Genomic DNA, 22,899 nt, shown 5'->3' on the forward strand with positions numbered 1-22,899 from the left:
TGCAGTGCTGAAATAAGTCAATATAAAATACCCATGTATCACTTCCATGTGCATAGACAGATACTTCATATAGAGGGTATTATATCTTACCATTTAGTTTAGTTCCACTTTACATTATTCCAAGGGATCCAGGATAATGCTTATTAATAATATAAAACATTATTAAACCCTTTTTGATTATGATCATAATTCGTTTTCATTTTGGTGATATTATCGAAAGTGTTGCTGTTTTTGAGCAACATGCAGCTAATGTGTAAATACAGTTTTGTTACATTACAATTATTGTTATAGCGTTTTTAGGAATTTTAGTTGACCTTACCCACTTGTGAGGTCAACTATTCCATGTGACTACTTTTTATGTAATACATAGAAGTGAAGCAATGGAGAGCTTTCAACAGCAGTACTTGCTGTCCAGTCCAGTACATAATTGTCACCCAGTGTGATAACTTGGCGCATCGTCAAAATTATGTCATGAGCCAACATATAGAGAGGAGGAGATGACCGTAAGCAACCATGTGGATGTGGAAGAGAGAGAGGGCACGACAATTAACAAGGCTATGTCCAAAAATGGTTGTCTTTTTAATGGATACTAAAGACAAAGAAATGTAAACTTTAGCTATGCTCATAGACATGTGACCTTATCCCTCCTTATACACATATATTTTCTGATTATATATTACATTCCCACCACTGTAGTTTTACAATCTATTTCCTTAGCATGCTGACACACACAAGTTAATCTGATCAGAAGCCAATTAACCTATCGGTATGTCTTAACGTGGGTTTCCTCTGGTGGCTCTGGTTTTGTTCCACACTCCAAACACTGGGAGAACATACAACCTCCACACAAATAGGAACTGGCTGGAATCAAACCTATGACAGCAGTGTTGTTAGGCAACAATGCTACCACTTTGCCATTGTGCTGCCAGTCTTACCATTCACAACTAGAAAACCAATGTGGGCATATGTAAAAAGAGAAATTCTGCAGTTAAATGTCAGTTTTCATTAGTCTGAATACTAGTCTGCTAAAAGCTGATAATTGATTGCGTTGGACAACACCATATCATTGTCTTTTGCACCACATTATTACATAAGACAGGTTGACACTTTTATGAGCTTTTGCAGTAGTGTAACTATGCACAAAAAGAGGAACTTATTGGAAGAAAAGAAAGACATGAACAGTTGGGTTTAAAATGGAGGACTGTATGTAGGAGGTTGGATGATGGCGAGCGACTGATGATTGTTTTGTTGTCCAAACCTGCACAATGCATATGCTCACTAACATCCAGACTGTGGATCTTCATGTGCATATTCCACTTTCTTTTCCCTTGTAGTTTCTTCCAATATATACTCCATCTGAGGAAGAGAAGAAGAACCCTGCTCTGTATGCAAACAACGTAAGACGTGTAATGGCCAAGTACGTACTGCACACCTCTCATTCTCATTCTCTTTCTTTATTTTCTGTTTGCTGTTGTTGTAGCAGTAATATGGGAGGCGGCGGGGGGGGGGGGGGGGGGGCATGGGGTTGTAAAACCAAAGTAGCCCAGTGCGCATAATCTGCTTCTAAGGGGTCAGGGAATTGGCATGGTTGTGTTAACTTGTATACGGTGCTGTGGGACTACCCCATTTCTTCTTTAAGAGGACCGTGGCAACATAAACAGTAACACAAGAGATGTATAATGGCTTATCTATTGCGTCAGCAGCCACAGTATACATACTGGTAGTGGCAGCTATATGCAATTCCTCTGTCCTGTGAAAGGCATTCTGCCAGAAGCTTCTTAATGCCCCCCTCTAGGCACTGCAATGATGGGTTTTGGGTAGCCCTTAATAATGGTACTCACTATGCAGGTCCTAATGTGCTTATCATCATCATTTGACAAATGCCGTAATAAGAAAAGAATTGGTATTAATAAAAAGATGTAGAGGTAACAGGGCCCTTCTTGCAAACTCACAATTTACAGGGGATTGATACATAAGTTTAAGTGACATAAATTGCATACTGGTCAAGCCAGATCTCAATGGAAAAAGTTCTTAGTTGGGGCTATATTATTGTCATTGTGAGGGTACCACCCTTAGCTGGGATGGCAGTTACCCTCTGTGGGATTCAACTCACACTGGTAGACAAGAATATATCCAAAATAAGACTTCCGACAGCACAACACCACAAGACGTTCACAGGTTACAGGGTAAATGGTAGCATGCATCCTCCAGCAGTCTCTTGCAGTCAGCACTCCAAAGTAATCATCTTCAAAGTCTTATCCTCCCGCAATATTACCATTACCAATTAGCAAAACAGTTACAGTGTCGCCCAGCCTGGGATACTGGCTTACACAGACCCTGTCCTGGTGGTAGGGTTTCCTCCAGTGGCACCACAGTGCCTGGCTCAGAGTCCTTTTCGTTGATCTACTATGCACCAGGATCCTCCAAGCTACAATAGCTCACCTGGCATTCTCCTCTCCCTATATTCTTTGCTGTATACACAGGAAGTAGGGTAAAAAGTTTAAAATCTCCCCCTTGCAGCAGTGGTCTCTCAGTGGACATTTTAGCTGTTAGACATACAGTCTCTGCTACCTTGATTATACAATGGAATGGCTTGACTCAATTAACTATTTTGGCTGGATGCACTAAACATGGGGTTACAATATTACAGCAGGGAATGACACTGCACGTTTACATGACACAATAAGACTTTTGACACATTGTATCAGCAGTGTTACACCATCTGAATCTGTGATACATTTTGATACCATAACATTTATATTGATACATTTCCCAATGCTATTTCAGATAATATATTACTGTGGAAGCACATTTCATATAATTTACAAGTTCTAACCTCATTACCTCTCAGATTACCTGTTGACCCAGCTAATTAACATTGGCTGCCAGCTGGTTAACTCAGACATTGTTCTGATTACAAACCAAATCTAAGCTGCACCTCATAACAATGGACATTTGAGACATATGGTAATTACATTAGCTAACACAAGCAAAATGACTGCTTCTGTCCTGTTATTTCCACACAGTATGGCAATATTCTTTACATGTATACTACATACAATATTGCAGGTAATAGCAAGGGCAAAATGTACCTAATAACATGAGATAATACACACAATACACCGCTGCTCTGTTGTATATACTTAGACTGGGCCAAGGATTAAAAAGTACATTAAACCGTGATAAACGGGTGATGTATACAAAGTTCTCAGTCCAGTAGCACCCTTTTTCCTCACAGTTATACACTAATGTTGCTATGGGGTCAGTAGTATTGTTTTACTACAGAAAAAGAATATATAAGTTTTGTATGAGCTGTATTGAGGGGTGGTAACTGGGTAGGTTAAGAAAGGTGGTTCAGAAGTTTGAGGTTGCTTGAAAAGATGAGTTTTCAGGTGTCTACAGTTTGAAGGTTTGGAAGCTAGGGGGAAGTTTTATTGTATGGGGGAAATCTTATTGTATGAGGGAAGAAATTCCAGAGTCCTGTGAGTGGGAGCAGGTAAAGAATGTGGATGAGGTGCAGAGCTTGAGCGGAGGGGTCGAGTTTTTGAAGCAGTTAGAGATATGTATGTAAGATGAATGTCAGTGGAGTATTGTTAATGGCTTAGTATGTTACATATTTTATATTGGACTCTACAGTTTGCTCCCCAGAAGATTTTGCCAGTCGGGTGGCATTAAGAAGCAGACAGGTAGGGGCAGTTGTAATACTTTGCAATAATATTTAAAAATGTTGAAAGTTATTGCCCACACCTGCCAGGACTGGTCAGACCGGTGGTCTAACACACACTGCTGGCTGTAGTGCTAACATAGTGCCTGTTCTAATAGGAGAAACATTAATATTCTATTATAATAGGACTCTGTTGGGCTCAAAGAGCCAGGTAGCAAGTAAAAACAGACAGGTGGATCACCCGGAAAATAGGTGCTGGGGAAAACACTGCTCTAGAGGAGCAGCTGTAAGGAAAATGAGTCTAGTTTCTGCATTCAAACTGTATTCTTCTATTATTTGATGGTACAGTTTAAAAGAAAAAAGAACTACTTTCATTGTTTCAAGCCGAAAAATGTAGCTGATCTCTCATCCTCCAGGAAGAAATTATTAAAGCTATCAAATCACTTAAAATAAGCCCCCATGACTTGATGTGTGATTTTAATAAATATCATACATTAATTACATTACAACAAAATCCTTAGCTTACTTTAAGTACTCAAAATGCTGAACGCCATATTTGTAGCTCTTCCCAAACCAGGAAAATCTTCAGATAGGCCTTCCAACTTTAGACTTGTCTCCCTGCTTAATACAGATATTAAAATGTATTATTACTATCCATGTTCTCTAATAGCTAACTATAAAGTCAGGTGTATTACAGGTAAACAAGGCCCCTGTTGTACCAGAAGAATGCAGAAAGTAGCATCTTCTATGCTTCTGTCTTTGGATTCAGAGGAGGTGTTCAACAGTTCATTGTCCAGATAATAAAAAAAAAAAAAAAAAAAAATCGCATCTGCCCTCTGTGACATTTGGCAATTTTTGTCTACATTTTTGATAAATAACAGACAGGGTGCTCACTGTCACCTCTGATATTTCTCTTTATTGATTGAACCTTTAGCAGAAAGGGAAATATATATATAAGGCAAACCAAGGTATATCGGTAAGTGGAATTCAGAGAAAAGTTTGCTGACCGTGTCACTATAGCAAGACTGTTTTGTATTTGATATTAAGTTCTGCACAAGTGGCTTCACAGGAATTTAGTAAAGTATCTTATTACAAAGTAAGCAAAACCATATATAGCAAAGGTAGTAGATGATCATTAAAACATGTTTGATAAATTGATTTTGTGTGGCATGGAAAAACTCCTGGAGTGTCCACATCCATTATGATAAACAGAAGCGGCATGGATGCCCCCATACCAAAATATATTAGAGTGCAACAGTTTGGGTCCAAGTTAAACACTTATGGACAAAAGATGATGACAAAATATAGATGAGATTGGAGACTTTAAAGTATTGCTATGTCTTCAATTAGCTAATGTTACTTCTCTTCCCACCAACATTTAAAAACTCTAAAGTAGCTGACCAGATATAGCAGGAGGGGTTAATGGCATCATTTTCCTCTTTACTAATGGCACAAAAAGTGTTTGAAGCTCTCATCCTTATTACTTATTAAAAGAATAGTATAATAGGATAATCGCTAAAGTTGCTGACATCTTTCAAGTATAGCTAAATAACGCAAGTGGTGAATAAAGATCACCTGGAAAGAGTTGGGTAATAGGCACTCCAGTCATTTTACAATATAAAAGCAAACTTTATTAAGAATTATCTTTAAAATAAAGAGACCAGGTATCAGAGAAATTGGCGAATTATATGTTTAAAATATAGAAATGTGACAAAGAATAAAAAAAAGTGATAAAAATAGAAAACCCTTCCGGGAGGCCGGTTAGTAGGCTGTTTAGACAATTAGTATTATCACTATGAATATAGTATCCATTAATGTGGGCACTGTATCATTTAATTTCTTTATTTCACATATTCAGTGATACATTGTGTCAACTCTCATACATCATTGTGCTGCAACCACTTTCAAAATAAAATTATTGTCCTTATTGTATATGCTATTTTAATTTCTAAATCATGAGACCCTTATATTATAGGGTAGTCTTATAGATGGGAAAAAGAGGGGAATTATTATTGGGAGATGCTATTTGTGTAGTATTGATTGCCTATCAGCCTGGCAATACTAGGTACCTTCAAGTTCTGTATAACAATGATATTATGCATGATAAGACACCCATCAGTATTACAGAGAGTTTCCCTTGGTGAATGCATCTATTAGTGTCAAGACACGTTAGCGCTACACCAAGTGAACTCATCTATATTGATATATATCGGCAGCAGAACTCCCTTCTAACCCTATACTCTAGTTATACGCTGATACTATGCATGAAATATTCCCATTCAGACTAATCTTAGTTCCCTATAGAGGTCCCGATTTGGGCATCTATTTCATAGTCGCTAATAGCATAGAAAAATTATTGAGAAGCGTGGTGCAGTCACGGCTAAACACCGCTAACCGGCTGCTCATTTCCGGGTTTGTGACGTCATACGTCACACGTGACCCGACGTACGTTTCGCCGTATTGGCTTAGTCAAGTATACCAATTTTGTCGTCACTGGCTATAATATAATTCAAGTTTCATCTATGAAGATGTGATGTAGGATTTTTGGGAATAGACGCAACTGTTTTTTATGTATATGTTACTCAAAGATAAAGATAAAGCTCCCATGCTTCCTGGTTTTCCAGGAACAAGTTTGCTGTTGATGTTTTTTGCCATAATCAGATGCTGATCCACCCAAATTAAAAGGATAAATTGGGATGTTCATAGAAATGTATGTTATATTTGGTATTTTAGAGGAAGTATAGGTTACATTTTATGTCCTGTCCAGATTTTGGGTCACCTAGATTCCCTGATTTGTACTTACAGGCAGAGCAAACTTATCTGTCTGGAATTTCTTGACTTTCAGGATATTGGGGGCCCTTTTAATAGGTATTAGTAACTGTGATTTGTACTGTGTGTGTTCAGTTATGAAACAATCTGCAAGAAAATAAATGTTGTAGTTATTAAAGTTTAGTGTAGTAGTAGTAGGTCAAGTAAAGTACAACCCGTACATCCACAAAATAGCAGGACAGAGGCATTTCCCACAATGGTATCTCTATGATTATCTTGTACTCTTATACAACTTTGCACTTTTTTACTGTACTGACTTCCCGTACTAAAGCACAGTGATAACATTACAGTGAGTGAGCTGATGTAATCGCTAGCTGGACTGAATAAATCATGTGTACACAGGCTTTTACCTTCCATCTTGTGCCAAGTTGTAATGTGACTAAATCATTCTTTCACCCCTGCAATTTAGTCACTTCTTAGCAGAGGTTTTACTATATTAAACACTGAATAGGCCAATATTGGGCTTGTTTCTCAAATTGTATTATAAAATGAATTGGAGGACGCTTATGAAAATTGTTCCACAGGTAACAGCACTGGAAAAATGCATACCGGGAACTAACAACAGTTTTTGTGTGCGTGTGCGTGTGTGTGTGTGTGTGACCATTTTCAAAATGTATCGACCAATCATCCAAGTTAAAGCAGATTAATTTTATGCAGACCTATTCAATTATGCCAAAACTATTTCGGATGTACCACATGAACAGTGCAGGAAATAGGATTGGTTCAATACTTTTGGTTCGTTTTCCTTTAAATGTAGATATTTGCATTATAGCTTAATGTATTCTACAATAATGTGTTTTGTATAATACTATATATATTTTTAACAAATAAAGCAGATAAAGGTGACTTGAGCTGTTGTATTATTTGATTAGGGTTCTCCCTCTGACAGGGTAGCTACCAGCAATATGGTTTTTCTGCAGTTAGTGTCCACCTGTTTAAGAATAGTGCAGTAGTAACACTGCAGGGAATTGCAGTCAAGGATGCTGAATGGCTTGTTATGGAGTGTGACTAGAGGCTGTCTAGTGTGGTGGCAGCCTAGGTCAACAAATTCTGTCTACCTGACTGGGCTGTCGGACCATGACTGGATGTCATAATTTGGGTGAGGGTGTGGCGATTCGGGTTCACACCTTTGGAGGCTTCCACTCGGTTAGACATGTCCAGTGAAGCCCTGTAGCGTTGTCACCCCCCTCCACTGCCGGTAGATCTGCCATGGTCTGGTGTGTGTTGTAAAAACAAAACCAAACAACCTGCACTTTCTGAAAATGAAGATTCGTCCAGCCTAATACACAAGGGATAGTAACATATGTATCAACTCCTGTGATATCTGTATAAACAGTGAGTTCAGTTTCAGTGGAAAAAAGTGGGCATTACACGGAATGATGCAGCCCTTACTGTAAATTATCTTGGATATTAGAATTTCTGTGATCTGTATAAAAGCACTCTGCCTATAGCGTTGTGCTTTTATATGGTCACAGGACTCCTCGGTAGCTTCTGATATCCATATAATTTACAGTAGGAAGTGCATTATGCCATATATTAATGTCGCTTTAGTGTATTATATATTGTAGTATAAGCATTATTTCATGTATCTGCTCTGCATATTTTGTAGCAAGTAAATTCATTCACAATAACAGTGTGGTATTACAGACACAAATTCAGTTAGAGTGGTTTCCAAAATAGAAACCCAATGTATAATTGTCTATAATATATAATATTTATTTTTGTGCGTGAATTTAAGAAGTGATGTATTATTTAAACAGTTGGCTTGTTTATTCCAGTTGAGACATAGGACAGTTTTATACAGCATTTGATCAACCATATTTCTGAATTAAGTAACAATTTCTTATATACAAAGATTGTTTTCATGTAAAACAAAATATATTGATTCAAGCAATTGATACATTTTTTTCACTGAATGTTCCTCTTAAAGAGCCCTGGATGTGTCCGTCACAGACTACACGTTTGAAGACTGCCAGCTGGCATTGGCTGAGGGACAACTCCGCCTCCCATCAGACACGTCCCTTTTGGAGTTTGCAAGACTTGTTAGAAGTCTGGGGTAAGTGAAATATGATCATTCACTAGCTGACATTGTCATGTAGTGATGTGTGTATTTATGTATGCATTATATAAAACACACAAAAGAGGGAAAGTAGCCATAAATACATTGCAGAGTTTGGGGAATGAATTAACAATTTATTAAAATTGTATTTATTTTAAATTCAGGAAATTCACAACATTTTTACTCTGCTGAGCAAAAATCACAGCTTTTTTTCCCATTCTACTTCTCAATACAGCTGATTGCTGTGATAATGAGATCCAATTGTAAAGCACTGCGGAATCTGCTGGCGCTATATAAATAAATGTTGATGATGATGTATGGCAGTTTTTATTTGGGATTTGAACTTATGTTTCATTTGTCTTAAATTAGTCACGCTCTGATCTTTTGGTTTAATATGAATGGCGAGATTGGACAATTAAGCTGGGTACACACTACATGTTTTTTCATCCAATTATCATGGCGATCACATGAAAAACGTCCATTTGGCAAGATGACGCATTAGTATGTACCCTCCCACAATCATGTTTTATTGCACTAAAGCGAACATCATATCGTTTGATTTGGTTTAATAAACTTCCTAAAAATCACTATGTACAATATTGGGCAAATGTAGAAGTGTATATGCACTCACGACCAGCTGTGTAGGCTGATCTCTATAGGGTGTACAGAGTCACAATCTCAATGATTGTACAAATATTTGCAGTCGTTGGCCAACTAGAACCAAGAAGCGCAAAATCTGACCCTGTATATAGTCATTTACCAGTGCATGATTAAGAAGAACAACACAAGAAACCTTTCCCTTGTTAATCATTTGTTTTGTTCACAGTTTAAAACCAGAGAAACTAGAAAAGGAATTAAATCAGTTCTCTGAAAGTGCTAGAAAAAGGAAAGGGGAAAAGATTAACTTGAAGGAGTTTGCAGAGTACTTGTCTGTTCCGGTAACAGAGAAATTGGAGGACCTGTTTGCCTTATTTGATGAGGTATGTTTTCCTACGGTTTTTCATTAGTTAGAAGACCTGGAACCCTTCATAGAGCATATTTTAAGTAGCTAAAATAGTTTTATTTAAATAACGTATTTGGGTCTTCATGCCTCATTGATATCACTGGTTCCTAGTGAATTGATTAAACGGTGTTAATGAATAATGGCTTAGTCCCCAAAAGTGACTGCTGCAATTATTTTGTAGGTAACTGTTGCACTTTAAGTAAAAACCATAATGATTAGCTCATCTGTGACTTCTAAAGTTTTTAAGTAGGCCTTGCTTTCAATGTTCTCTTTTAAAAAATTGCCATAGTCACAGTATGTATAGATGTGTCCTGTTTAACTGTCCAAATGACAACACGGACCCCTCTGTTGTGCGAGACAGATCTATACATTATCACGCCATGCATGTCCAAGCACAAGCTGGTCATCATACAGGTGACATGAATGCGCATTGCAGTTTTACATAAGCGCCACCTACACACTGAAATCCGTGTTGCATGCCTGACAAAGAATACTAACTTGTGTTCTCTTAACCAGAGAGATTATTTTTCTTTACAGCATGATACGTTATATAGAGCTTGGTACATGTATTATTCACTTGTAATACAGGAATTACATGTCTCCTCAAATTTAATATGCAGAAAATTATTGTGTAGTGTTTAGATCCTTAAACAGTTTTTCTCTAACCTCTGATGACTTTATTGTTTTGTATATGCCCTCCAGATAACATTTTATATATATCATTATATTATATATTAATAGTTTTGCTATGCTTTGTAATATATATAAAATATATATGTGTTGTATAATATTAAATGTTTACCAAAAAGTATTCAAGTTTATTTTATTATTTTCAACCACAAAAAAATACGTACAGCTACATAGCACTTTTAAATGATAGGAGTATAGTACTTTGAACAGGAATGGTAGGAGTATGTAAACTTCACATGTCCCACCCACCATGTCCTTTACTAGCATGATCCAGCATTTTACTTTAGGAGCAGTATACGGCATCCGAGTTCTAGCTATACACACTAATACATTTATTCATTATTACCTAGTTATGCTTTTCACAACCTCCCTCAAACATATACCAAAATACCATATTTTGTCATATCTGTTGTTGTCTGTTTTGTTGTAGCCTTTGCTTTTAGTAAAATGTCAGACCTGAAAATAGGTAGGGTAATAGTTTTTTTGTTTTGTTTTTTTACGTGTCCAAAATAAATAAAATTTATAGCAATAGGCTGAAGATAATATCTTAAATATGTTATCCTGTCTCTATTTATGTTATGCTTATTATGCTTCAATACTGAAAACCATGCATCCTCAGTTTGTTTTTTGCTGTTTCAGAATGAAGAGGGTGCCATTGACTTACGGGAATATGTGATTGCTTTGTCTGTTGTATGTAGACCTTCCAAGACTTTGGAAACCATAAAGTTGGCTTTTAAGGCAAGTGTCAGATTCTCCCTTTCATATACAATACTAATTGTACTCCTTCTTTTAAATGCAAGTGCTTATATCTTTATTATTAATTCCCATCGGTGGCTATGCATTTGCCTTATTGTCCGAACCATCTCTCTGAACTTAGTAAGGCAATTATAATCCAAAATAAATTATCTGAGCAACAAGCTAAATGTTAAAAAATGTTATCTCTTGTTTTAGAAAATGTGTCTTAGGGGCAGTGCACTTGGGTAAAATATTAAGTTGTCCAAAGCAAGAGAAGAAATACTTACAATATTTTATTGTTGCTTGTACAAATCCCAAGATGGAGATATATACGTGAACTCACAAAAATAATTCTGTCAGTTTCTCTCAAACCATAATGTGTTTTTTATAGTAACAAAATTAATGACGCACACTTTGTGTTGATGTCTATTATTTGACAAATAAAAACATTGCCCAGTGGAAAGTTGCTCACTTTCTGTAAAGGTTTATATATTTCATAATACTCTACATCAATCCAAAAAGTGAGAAAAACAAACCATAAATGTTCACTATAATCACACTATAGTATTTAATGAAGCAAAAAATTGCTGTCATTGGTGACATTTATACATAAATGCTGTTAGACCGTTACTGTAATATCATCTAATCTATATTCTCAAACTAGCTTCATCTTATAGTATTAATTTGAATATACTGAGATCGCTGAAACATTCAGATAAGTGCTTATTCTGAGTTAAACAGATCAACAATGTAAAGTGCTGTTGTTGCATTTCTTTAAACAAAGTAGGCAGCCATGTGTCCCCGAAAGAGTCTTTTATATATGGATAGAACATAAAAACAGACAATATTTTCACATTTACTTTCCTACACATGCCAAAAATAGAAATGTTAAGCTTAGGCAGTTTAAAACCTCCTTCACTACAGTTATCAATCGGTTTTAATAATTTGCCTGTTTGTGTTCTGGTGGGATTTTCATACAAGTTTTAACAAATTTGTTTTTACATTCGTTTTGATTGGGCCATTCAGTAAGGTGTGCCTGCATACTAGGTATTCTCTTTATCTGAAACAAAACATTTATTAATATAATTCTGATGTTTAAGTAAACCTTTACAGCCTCCACACTTTGAAATGGGCAGTTGAATTGTTGAACAATATAGCTCGTATCAGGTTGCCAAAGGCTGGTTATTGATGGTAGATAAAGTACTTTTCCTTTATAATGCATACATGATATTTAAGCTGTTTCCTAAGATAAAGCTAAAATATGAAATACCAAATAGGCAAATAAATATTGTAATGTAAATATTTTTAGCTTTGATTGCTTTTACCAGGATGTTTTGCTGGTTATTGGTGGTGATGACAATTTTATGTCGTTTGTAGATGTACCAGTCAGAAAATGATAAAACTATAGTAGAAGAGGACTTGGCAGTGATTTTGAAGACTGCATTGGGAGTATCAGAACTGAATGTAACAGACCTTTATACAGCGATAAACGAGGAAGAGAAGGGGAAAATCACATATGGTAAGTAGATAGTCTCTACAGAAATTACCTAAATATTTTGTATGTTAATGGATATATTTGGGTTATCCAGATGTAAAAAAGGGGGGCTAAAAGGAAAGGGTACTAGATGGTTAATATTTTGGTGTTCTTATTTGTTAGTGTACAGTTTATTTTCCATTAAATATATTTTGGTGCTAATCTAAATTACAACATTTCTCTATGTATTTACTTTAAGGAGGTTTTCCACCTTCTGCTACATAATAATCAGTAGTGTGCGTAACAATCATAGCTACCTCCTGAATGCATAGCTACAGTGATCTACCAATCAGAAGCTGGATCTCCTTTCTAACCCTTCATTGGGTACCTTAATCACTTACTGCTTATAGATGATTCGGAGGCTCCCTAGTAGTTGCAAGTATCAGGAGCATTCCCCAGGGGGGTGGGGGGTATTCCCACCAAAGAACTAATGTAGGTAAAGGCTATATATATATATATATATATATATATATATATATATATATATATATATATATATATATATATATATATATATATATATATATATATATATATAAATAATCATATTGGGAAGGTGAAGAATATTGAGGGTTTTCCCTTGATTTCCTGTTGATTGATGTCTAATGTGCTACTTATTGTAAGGTTATAATAAGTCACTAAAGACTTTTGTAACCACACTGAAAGCATATGATTGCAGGCAGAAATTAAAATAATCTACTGCTATTCCTCATCCTCACATTTATACAGATACAGTTTCCTGGGCTATATAGAGCTGTAATATACCAGTAGCAATAATATTGGAAGAAATAACTATATAAACAAGGGATTCAGAAATCATACCACCCCACCTAGCATAATTTAAGTCTTAGGACTAGATTTACTAAGCTGCGGGTTTGAAAAAGTGGGGATGTTGCCTATAGCAACCAATCAGATTCTAGCTTTCATTTATTTAGTACTTTCTACAAACTGACAGCTAGAATCTGATTGGTTGCTATAGGCAACATCCCCACTTTTTCAAACCCGCAGCTTAGTAAATCTAGCCCTTAGTGATAAATGTATCAATCTAAGAGTTTTCTGGCGGGTTTGAAAAGTGGAGATTGTGCCTATAATGACCTATCAGATTCTAGCTATCATTTTGTAGAGTACACTAAATAATTGATAGCTAGAATCTCTGATCGGTTTTTCAAACCCGCCAGAAAAAACTGCCAGCTTGATAAATTTACCCCTTATATTCCGCTCTGGAGTTCATGGTAGAACTTGGCGTTTGTGTATTATTGATGCTCTTTGAGGGCATTAGTTCACTTTGGAGCGTTTTGCAAAAATACTTTTATTGGCTCTCCTGATTTTTGACCATTTGAATAAGAAACAGGACTTGTCAAGTTGAGAAATAGGACATGTACAAGAGTCAAGAGATCACCTCATACAAGTAACTTATTTTACATTGCAATGCTTTTGTAACATTGTTTCCTCCTTTGTTTTGTAGAGGACTTTGACAGTTTTGCTGCATTTAATCCTAATTTTGCTGAAGACTATCTATATCCAAATATGTTGGACTCTGAAACATGTCTAAACAGCCCTTCTGCCCCTCACCCTAATGGTTTCTGTATGGATTTCACACCTGAAGATATGGAAGAGCCACAGTACCACAATGAGCAAAAGAAATTGAACTGAAGTGGGAACTACATCTCCCTCTCCTGGTGAGGGGCATATGTGTGTTGTACCTCTGATCCTAGTTCTAGCCACCTATACACGACAATTTTCTGTTTGTGACAATTACTTTTCTCTAGTTTTCATGTACCATGTATTCTCTAGTACAGTCATAAGGTGTTTGGAAAGAAAAGCCTGCGAGTGGTTTACACTCACAGCTGTATGCTGTAAAAAAAAAAAACAACTGAGATCAGAAAAAAATCCTTACAAAAAGTGCCATTTCTATGATGGACTTACTGGCTGCTTTAGAGTTGTGTACATTTATAACCAATTCGATGGTCACTCCAGGGATGAAAATACAGTTGAGTATTTAATGGTTGGGTGACCACAGCCAAAAGTGTCTGTCATTTTCTAGATACTATTTTGTAAGCTTTTTTTGATAGTTTTTGCAATGGAAGATCCCTGTAATTTATATGGTTTGCAGCATATTTAGTTGGCACTGCTCTAAGGCACCCAGTAACTTCCCTGTTCTTGAATGTTAGTGCGCAGAAATATAAAAACAAATCGTCTTCATAGATCCAGCACACCTAAACCGTGTTCTTCTTGTGCATGTACAACAGATACTGTACCTGATGTGAAGTTTAGTGCAATTTGGTGAATTGTTCTTTTTAAGGTTGATGTTTATTTTGTGTTCACCTCAATGATAACTAAACCTGTTTAGTTCACTTTTCCTGCAATCCACATTTATGTATTATTATCATTATTATCTGAGCATCTCTCTTTTCAATGACAGGTCATTTTCTTGTTTATTAGTCTTTCATTTGTACTCTAGTATTTCCATGTTGTATGTGTTTCATTACCACAAATTGTTCTGTGGTTTGGGATTTTCTTTTCCAAAAGCATAGAGACAAATCCCAACATGAGAACTGTATTGTTAAAAGTTCATCTCTTATGTGCACACCGTGGAGGCAGCCATTTTTTGGGGCCTCTCAATTTACTCAGAGCAAGTGATTCGACGGAGGCAGTTTGTGCTGCTAGTTCCTAGTGATTTGATAGGCTGCATTTACATGAAGATTGTTCTGGCCACAATTGGCTGTATCCACGGTGTGCAAGCGACGGGTGTACTTTTAGACTAATCTGTTACATATTGAAATTATTTGTTTGCTTGAAAATTCATACATAATTATTGACCCTTACAGTTTTCATACACCAATGATACTCTAATTTAGTGTAAAAAAGAAAATCAATATTTGAACCGATGTGCAAGTACCATAGTTACAGAAATGCACAGTTTATTTTCCATTCTCTTCCATCAAGGCACTTTTTCCTCCTTTAATTTAAATTGATTAAACATGTTTTTTTTTTCTTTCTAGTAAGTTGTGTGCGGATTGTTCTTGCCTTGCTAGATGCTATGGTTCAGAATTGTTTTACAGTAAGATGTCAATGAAAATATGTTTGAATGAATTCTCAGGTCGATCATGTGTGGCTGCAGCGTAAAGGCTGCCTGCAAGTGACACTTAGGGGGTCTTCATAAGCTGTGCTTTGACGACTCTTCTCAATTCCATTTATACATTTTAGTATTTAACCCTTCAGCTTTGGTCATAAACCTATTCACCGGCAGTTGATGCCTCGCTTTTGATAATGTGCTAAGGCGCTCTATAAGGAAAAGTAAATTTTTATTTTTTTCATGACAAATTCCTCTAAAGGGTTACTGTGAATTCACTGGACAAAGGTAGTTCTGATTGATTGTTACTATGTGGCTTATTGTGAGTGTTGGAAATTCTAAGCAGAATTCTGCTTGCTGATTGTTTCGTTTTAGGTAAAAACGCTTGCTGAGCTTCCTTTACATTCCTGTTTCTTGTAAATCATGGAGCACACTTGAACCGAACAAGTGTTTTATTTAAAAATAAATGTGAAATGACTTGCCTCTGTTTGATGGGTTCATTGATGTCCTTTTGACCTCAACAAAGCAGATCCTGTGTTATGAATAGTATATGCAATACTAAGCCTGTTGATCTGTTTTGTTGGGTGAGGGACTGAGGACCCTGATAGGTGGCAGCAATAAAAAAAAATAAAAAAGTAAAAAAAGTTTTGGTTACATTTAAAAAACAAAGGGACATCTAACTATATTTCTAATACTTTAAATCAAATGTTTATTATACAATGCAGCTGTTGGTATCTGTCAAATCAACTTACTTTGTTGTGTATACATATGCACAACTGAAATAATAGTTTATGTTACATGGTATTTAGAACACTTCCAATTTTTAGTAAAATATCTTACTGTGTCTTAGATTTGGGGATTTTTCAACATATGCTAGTGTCTAATTACAGACTGTATTTCTCAATTTCTATGGAAAAATAAAGTAATATTTACAGTACTTTTTGCTTCAGATTATTCATCTGCACAATATAAAATGGTGTGTATTTAGGTATATGTAGGGAATAGCAGAGTACTTTTATGCTTATTTTTTAACTTTATTATGTCTTTGGTCAGCAGTATTTTTAGGCCACTTTGAGATGTGCATTGTTTTATTATTTTTTTTATAAATAAAACAGCAGGGAGAGCGATTGGGGACAAGGTGTTAGTGGAGACATCTGAACTCCACCTACTGGTTTGTCATTGTGAGTTTAATTTTGGAAACTGGACCATTTCTGGGGAATTCAATTGGCCGTGTTACTGTTAAAAGTAACGCGGCCTGCATATTATTACCGTTATTACGGTAATAGTGTGTGTAATTACCGTTATTGCGGTAGTTTTAACGCTGGCTTTTTGCTTGCAGCTCCCTGAGCTGCGAGCAGAAAGCCGGGTTAATATTACCGTAATAACGGTAATATCTTTAGCGCGGTGGTACTTCGGGGGAATTGAATTCCTCCCTTTGTGTATAAAATCTGTATAGCAGAGTATGTTTTGCCTTCTGTAACCTTGATATATGTTGTGCAGAGGTTACAGTATGCAGTTTCAGGTTTGCAACGATTATATTAAACATATTGGTTCCATTTACATTGTGGGATTTGCCAGCAAAATAACATTCCTGATATATACTAAAATAGAATATAGATAATCTGTGTGTTATATCTAAAAAGTCTACCCACTAAACCAATGTTTTTTGTGTAATTTATTTTCTAGGTGTGTGTGTGTGTTATATGAAACTCTGGGGGGATTACTAATATAATTTTAATTTACAGTAGGTGGCGTATTCCTAATAAAAACACATTTTAATTTGAAGCAGGAAATTGTCTGTAGAAGCTGATTTCCATATGTAGGTGGTTTTTCCGTCAGGGAACAATTTCAGAACGAGTCACAAGACACTAGTGACTTTCCAACTATACTCATGTAATTGTTTACATTAATGCCATCACTTCTTAGTAAATATCAGGATACATTATGATGTCCTCATTTCTTTTTAAACTCCAGAAGGACCAAATGCTTTTTAGCTAAAGATGGGGCAAGTGTAATTTAATTCAACTCTCTAGAGTTTCATTCTAATACAGTAATAGTAGCTGTTGTCTTGGTTTGCAACTCCTGAATAGCACACATATATCAAAATAGTATCCTTTGGGGGTTTATTCTATCTGCTCATTTTCTCCTCCTATCTCAATGGGACTTGAGGTAAAATGATAAAAACTATGCTGCGATGTGTCTCCGTGAACTGAACCTCGTCCCGAGTTCAATTCACCCATTTAAATCTGTACTACCCCCAACTCAATCAATTTTTTTTAATCTTCTCCCTAATATAATTGGGCCCAGAGGTCGCACCATCTAGCTGTTATCCCGTGACTCTGCCGATTCTGTAGTACAGAACCTGCAAATTAATTCTGTACGCCACTTTAAACTGAAGGTGGGGGGCATGTGAGCTGGAGAATGAATCACAAGCCGCAATCACATGATGAATGGTAGCTAAAGCCTCCTTCACCCTTCACTGCAAGATAATATATCCATATCCTTATCTATCATAACCAGTTAGTGATGTTCACCTGGGGCCTGATTCATTAAGGATCTTAACTTGAGAAACTTCTTATTTCAGTCTCCTGGACAAAACCATGTTACAATGCAAGGGGTGCAAATTAGTATTCTGTTTTGCACATAAGTTAAATACTGACTGTTTTTTCATGTAGCACACAAATACTTGATAGCTTATTTGTACACTGAAATCTAAAGTTGATATTTGTGTGCTACATGAATACTAATTTGCACCCCTTGCATTGTAACATGGTTTTGTCCAGAAGACTGAAATAAGAAGTTTCTCAAGTTAAGATCCTTAATGAATCAGGCCCCTAGTTCTGAATTAAATATGGACTTCTTTATTCTTTGTCACAGAATACACTTGGGTTAAAATGTTCCAATATCTGCAAATGCTGCGTATTTCATAGAATGAAGAGTAATTTTAAAACACCTGCGAACTACCAGGGTTACTTGTACCAACCCCACAAAGGGTCTTTATGTGCACAAACTTGTTACAGTGCCGGTTATTGAGTAGAATAGGTTCCCATTTAGCCTGAAATTCTACATGAAAAGAAGCATTTGCAGTACTTGACATATGTGAACACAGGTGAGAAATGTATCCGGTATTTTAGGCAATCCCTTTTTCAAGAAATTAAATCGAACTGTTCTCTGTGGTTAACATATGTCGAGACCTGTAAGCGCATCTTTTTATGTATTTCGCTGCTCTCCTCCTGGAGTGTACCCGGCAGCAGTCTTGCCTTGGTGTGCTGTATTTATTGATTTATAAAAAGTCTTACTTTTGTGAATATATACAGCATGTGGTTTGATTCAGAATTTGACCATTGTCTGCACAGATAGCAAAACACAAAATATCTAACTGAGTTGTGCATATCAAATGGTAATATCCAGTGATAATGTGCAAGTGAAATCTATACATGGGATTTAGATGATTCTCATTCTAAGATTAATGTGTGCTTCCACTTGCAAAGTTTTGAGGATCACTTTCTCCTTTTGAGGTTCCTAGGGGAAAAAAAAAATCTTTTATTTGTTGTTTTTTAATCACTCTGGGGTTCTGAACTTCTTATTTCTGGAGCTGCTACCTTAAATTGAGTGCAAACTAGTTTTGCTGCCTCATTTTACAATTGTTTGCTAACTGTTGGTGTTGCAGCTGATTTTTTTTCCTTTTATTTAGAGGTAGAAAGATCAGTTGAAATGTACATAAATGTCTGTAACTGCCAATTTCATAGATTTTTTAAGTAATATTAAACCGGATTTGTGTAGGTCTCATTTAATGGTCTAAAAAGTAGTGTTTAGAACAACCTTATTTGCAAAAGTTTATTAGAATGTCAGTTTTAATTAAATGGTGTTAAAATAAATGGGAGTTAACTAGAACGAGCACACATATACTTTCGCTGCTGTTAGTTAAATATTAACTGAAAGATACCAGTGAAAATGCACAGAGTGAATATAAAACCTAGGTACTTTTTCTTCTTTCAGTATGCAAGTAATAAGTATGCATCTTCTGTCTACCTTCTTTAACATGTTGGAAAAGTGAAATTCTTTTATTTATTCTGGTAATTCCCAAGCTTTGTATATTTATGTATGAGTTGTGAACATTAAATGTTGCACTTGGTTATATTTTTATATGCTCTGAAGGAATTTTATTGTTTTGAAAGCCAATGGAGGAAGCCATTTGTGGCACAACGTTAAAGAACATTACCTAGTCTGTTAGTTGTAGAATATGCCCTAGTTTAATTAAAAGAACACACTGTCATAAAATATTGCTGGTGCAGTATTTCATTTTCATACAGTGTAGTTTAATCATTTTCTAGTTTAAGATATCTGTTTTGTAATCCAGTTTTATTGTTTCTTATTCTTAAGGCCCCGTAAAACAAACAATTTTGATAAACGGTGATAGTCTACATTCTTGTACTTTTGTATTTACCTTCCATTGTTGAAAGTGTTCTCACAAAGCCTCTCTGCAGCAGTGTACTATATTCTTTAAAGGATCACTAACCCCCCCTCCTGTTCCAGATATGAACCATGATTGTTAAATATATTGTTCAGAGTTAACCTGAACTTCCACTGTTCGTTTGTAGAATGGTAGTACCGTCCCACTCCATTATAGAGTGCTGCACTTCCTCCAACATCACATCATTAAGACAGTGTCTTTTTGGGATCTGATACAGGTTAAAATGTTAAGACTGACTTGCTGTGATATCACAGACCCTGGCCCTGTGTGTGGATCCAGCAAACCACATTGTGCAAGTCTGCCTAGCTGTCGGTCACTGGTTTTATTTGCCAAGAATCTCCCTCCAAACCTGACAGCCTGCTGTAGAGGAGTGAAACAGAGCTTGGCAGATATATTTATAAACACTCCAGTTATTTCATGTGCAGTGTTCTCCCCAGCACATACTTCCTGGGTTCTCCAACCGGCTGGTTCTACTAGCCACCCAGCTCTTGGAGTCTTATTATAATAGAATAAACCATTGTTTCTCCTATTAGAACAGGCACTATGTGAGCACTACAGCCAGCCAGTTCTGGCAGGTGTGGCCAATAACCTCCAACATTTTTCAATATCATTGCAAAGTATGACAACTGACCCCACCCGGCTACTTCTTAATGTCACCTGGCTGACAATTTTTTTTGGGGAGAACAGTGATGTGTATTATTCAGCTCTGCAATGCACAGCCTTTGCTATATATTCATGTCAAATTATGGCTTTGCTGTTTCATGGGAGCTCCCATATATCTCCATTACCTTGTACTGATTGCTTAACGCATGTCAATGCTTCAGGCAGTGTTGACATTTGCTTATATTATTTTTTTGGCACTCCGCATTAAATCGCATTTAGAAGTCTTTAAGAAGGTATGTTGAACGCCTGGTTACAACACCTGTGCTCACAAACCCTAAAGACATATTCAGCCTTTGATGGCATATTATCAAACTATTTACTACTAATGTGTCCACAGAATGAGCACAATTTGGAGTGGAGCGGTCATCTTAATAACCGAGCAAGTTAACCTTTTTTTTTAAATATATAAAATATTGCTTATGTATGGAAGTTTATATACGGAATTAAAGTTTTCTTAAAGAGATTTTTAATTTAAATTTCTTTGGTTGTTTCAATCTTCTATCTCCTTAATATATTCAATATCCTTATGTTCAATTTATGAATCATCCCCATTGATGAATTTAGGCTTTAAATCATTTTTGTTCTTGATTAGGACACGTGCCATTTTGATATGATTTACAATGGCTTACTCTGGTAATATATTGTTTAATCTAAAACTATGTATATGTGCAAGTGAATGAATCAAAATATATTTGATAAATCAATGTTGATCGTTCAACACCTAAATTGTTTGTTGTGTGTAAAGTAGTATTCGTTACTTGCCAACGTTGCTCAGGTGTTCAAATCTCCAGTGAAAGCATAGCATTCAATCAGACATTCACCTTCATTTTCAACCTGTACTAGACAGGTAGGTGCTGATTGATTGATTGTTTGTTATCACTTTTGTGCAGATTGGCACCTTCGATCAAAAATACCCTGTCAATATAATTTTTCAAAGCCTGTGCTGTTAGTGGTCACTTTGGATCAGAGTTCAGGAGTAACAAGATTCATTTTTGCACTTTTTTGTGCTTGACTAAAGAATTTTGCATTGATTTACAAAACATTTGTTTTATGACGTATCCCACGTTTGTTGTTGTGGTTTTTTTTTTTTAAATCCAAAACTAAAGTAACAAAAAAAATTAGAATGCACATATACTACACCTGCCAATATTGTGTTTAATACTGTATTTGTTTTTAGGATGTAATGCTCATTTGTAGTTTGGTCATACAACAAGATACATTTATGTTGTCTCAACACATATTATGAAGTTGCTGCACATTTAAATATATTTTTAATGTGACTGTCTAAATGCAATTTTTCAGTGTTATATAAAATAAAAAGAAAATTGATTTGTCTTTCAAGTTCTATGCTGGTTTCTGTTTCTTCAGATGTTTATTCTTAGGCATGTTTGGAATTTAACATTTTAATGTTTCTTCAAACACTGAGTTATCTTAATTATACTATTTAGGTAGCATAAGGGAGTTCTTCAGCTGTCCTTTGGTCTGTCTTAGCGCTCAGCTTCCCTATGCCACTGATTAAGCAAGAAAGCTTTAGGGAGATCATTTTTAAGGGATAAAGTTTAATTATACCCTCAAAAAAGAAAGCCACTTTTGAAAATTATGCACAATCCTCTATGCCTGAATGAGTGTGAAAGTGGTAAATTTGTCATATATGGGCACTAAAACCTGCTGTTAGTGATTTGATCCATAATTAACACATTTCTTTTCTAAGGACAAGAACTCAACAGGATGTAAAATGTGTAGCACACAGATGGTGGCTAGCATGCGACTCCAGTGTGTCCCTTGGTTTGTGTCACTGTTGCTGAAAATCTTGTTCCATACCGTTCTGTAGATGGTACATATTGAGTTTGTGTGACTAGAGAGGCCACTGCATTAAGCTAAACTCCCTGTCCCGTTCCTGGAATAATTCCAGGGGTATATTTACTAAACTGTGGGCTTGAAAAAGTGGAGATGTTCCCTATAGCAACCAGTCAGATTCTAACTGTCAGTTTGTAGAATGTACTAAATAAATAACTAGAATCTGATTGGTTGCTATAGGCAACATCTCCAATTTTTAAACCCCGCAGTTTAGTAAATATACCCCCAGGACTTTCCTAGAGTGGCAGGAAACATTTTTGGCTTAAAAAGAAAATCACACCCACACCTTACATTGCTGCCACTGGCCTGCATCCACAT

At 36.0% G+C, this 22,899-nt stretch overlaps 1 protein-coding gene across 1 annotated transcript in view; it reads left to right on the forward strand.

Moving 5' to 3' along the window:
• LPCAT1 (lysophosphatidylcholine acyltransferase 1) overlaps positions 1-18,203 on the forward strand; it is an 87,479-nt gene extending 69,276 nt beyond the window's left edge. Inside the window, exons 10-15 of the mRNA XM_075212908.1 lie at positions 1,335-1,417; positions 8,424-8,549; positions 9,379-9,532; positions 10,885-10,983; positions 12,358-12,499; positions 13,980-18,203. Coding sequence (XP_075069009.1) covers positions 1,335-1,417; positions 8,424-8,549; positions 9,379-9,532; positions 10,885-10,983; positions 12,358-12,499; positions 13,980-14,167 — 792 coding nt within the window. The 3' untranslated portion in view covers positions 14,168-18,203. The remainder of the gene's footprint in view (positions 1-1,334; positions 1,418-8,423; positions 8,550-9,378; positions 9,533-10,884; positions 10,984-12,357; positions 12,500-13,979) is intronic.
• Positions 18,204-22,899: the final 4,696 nt, after the last annotated feature.

This window comes from Mixophyes fleayi, chromosome 5, assembly GCF_038048845.1.
Source record: "Mixophyes fleayi isolate aMixFle1 chromosome 5, aMixFle1.hap1, whole genome shotgun sequence".
Lineage (NCBI taxonomy): Eukaryota > Metazoa > Chordata > Amphibia > Anura > Limnodynastidae > Mixophyes > Mixophyes fleayi.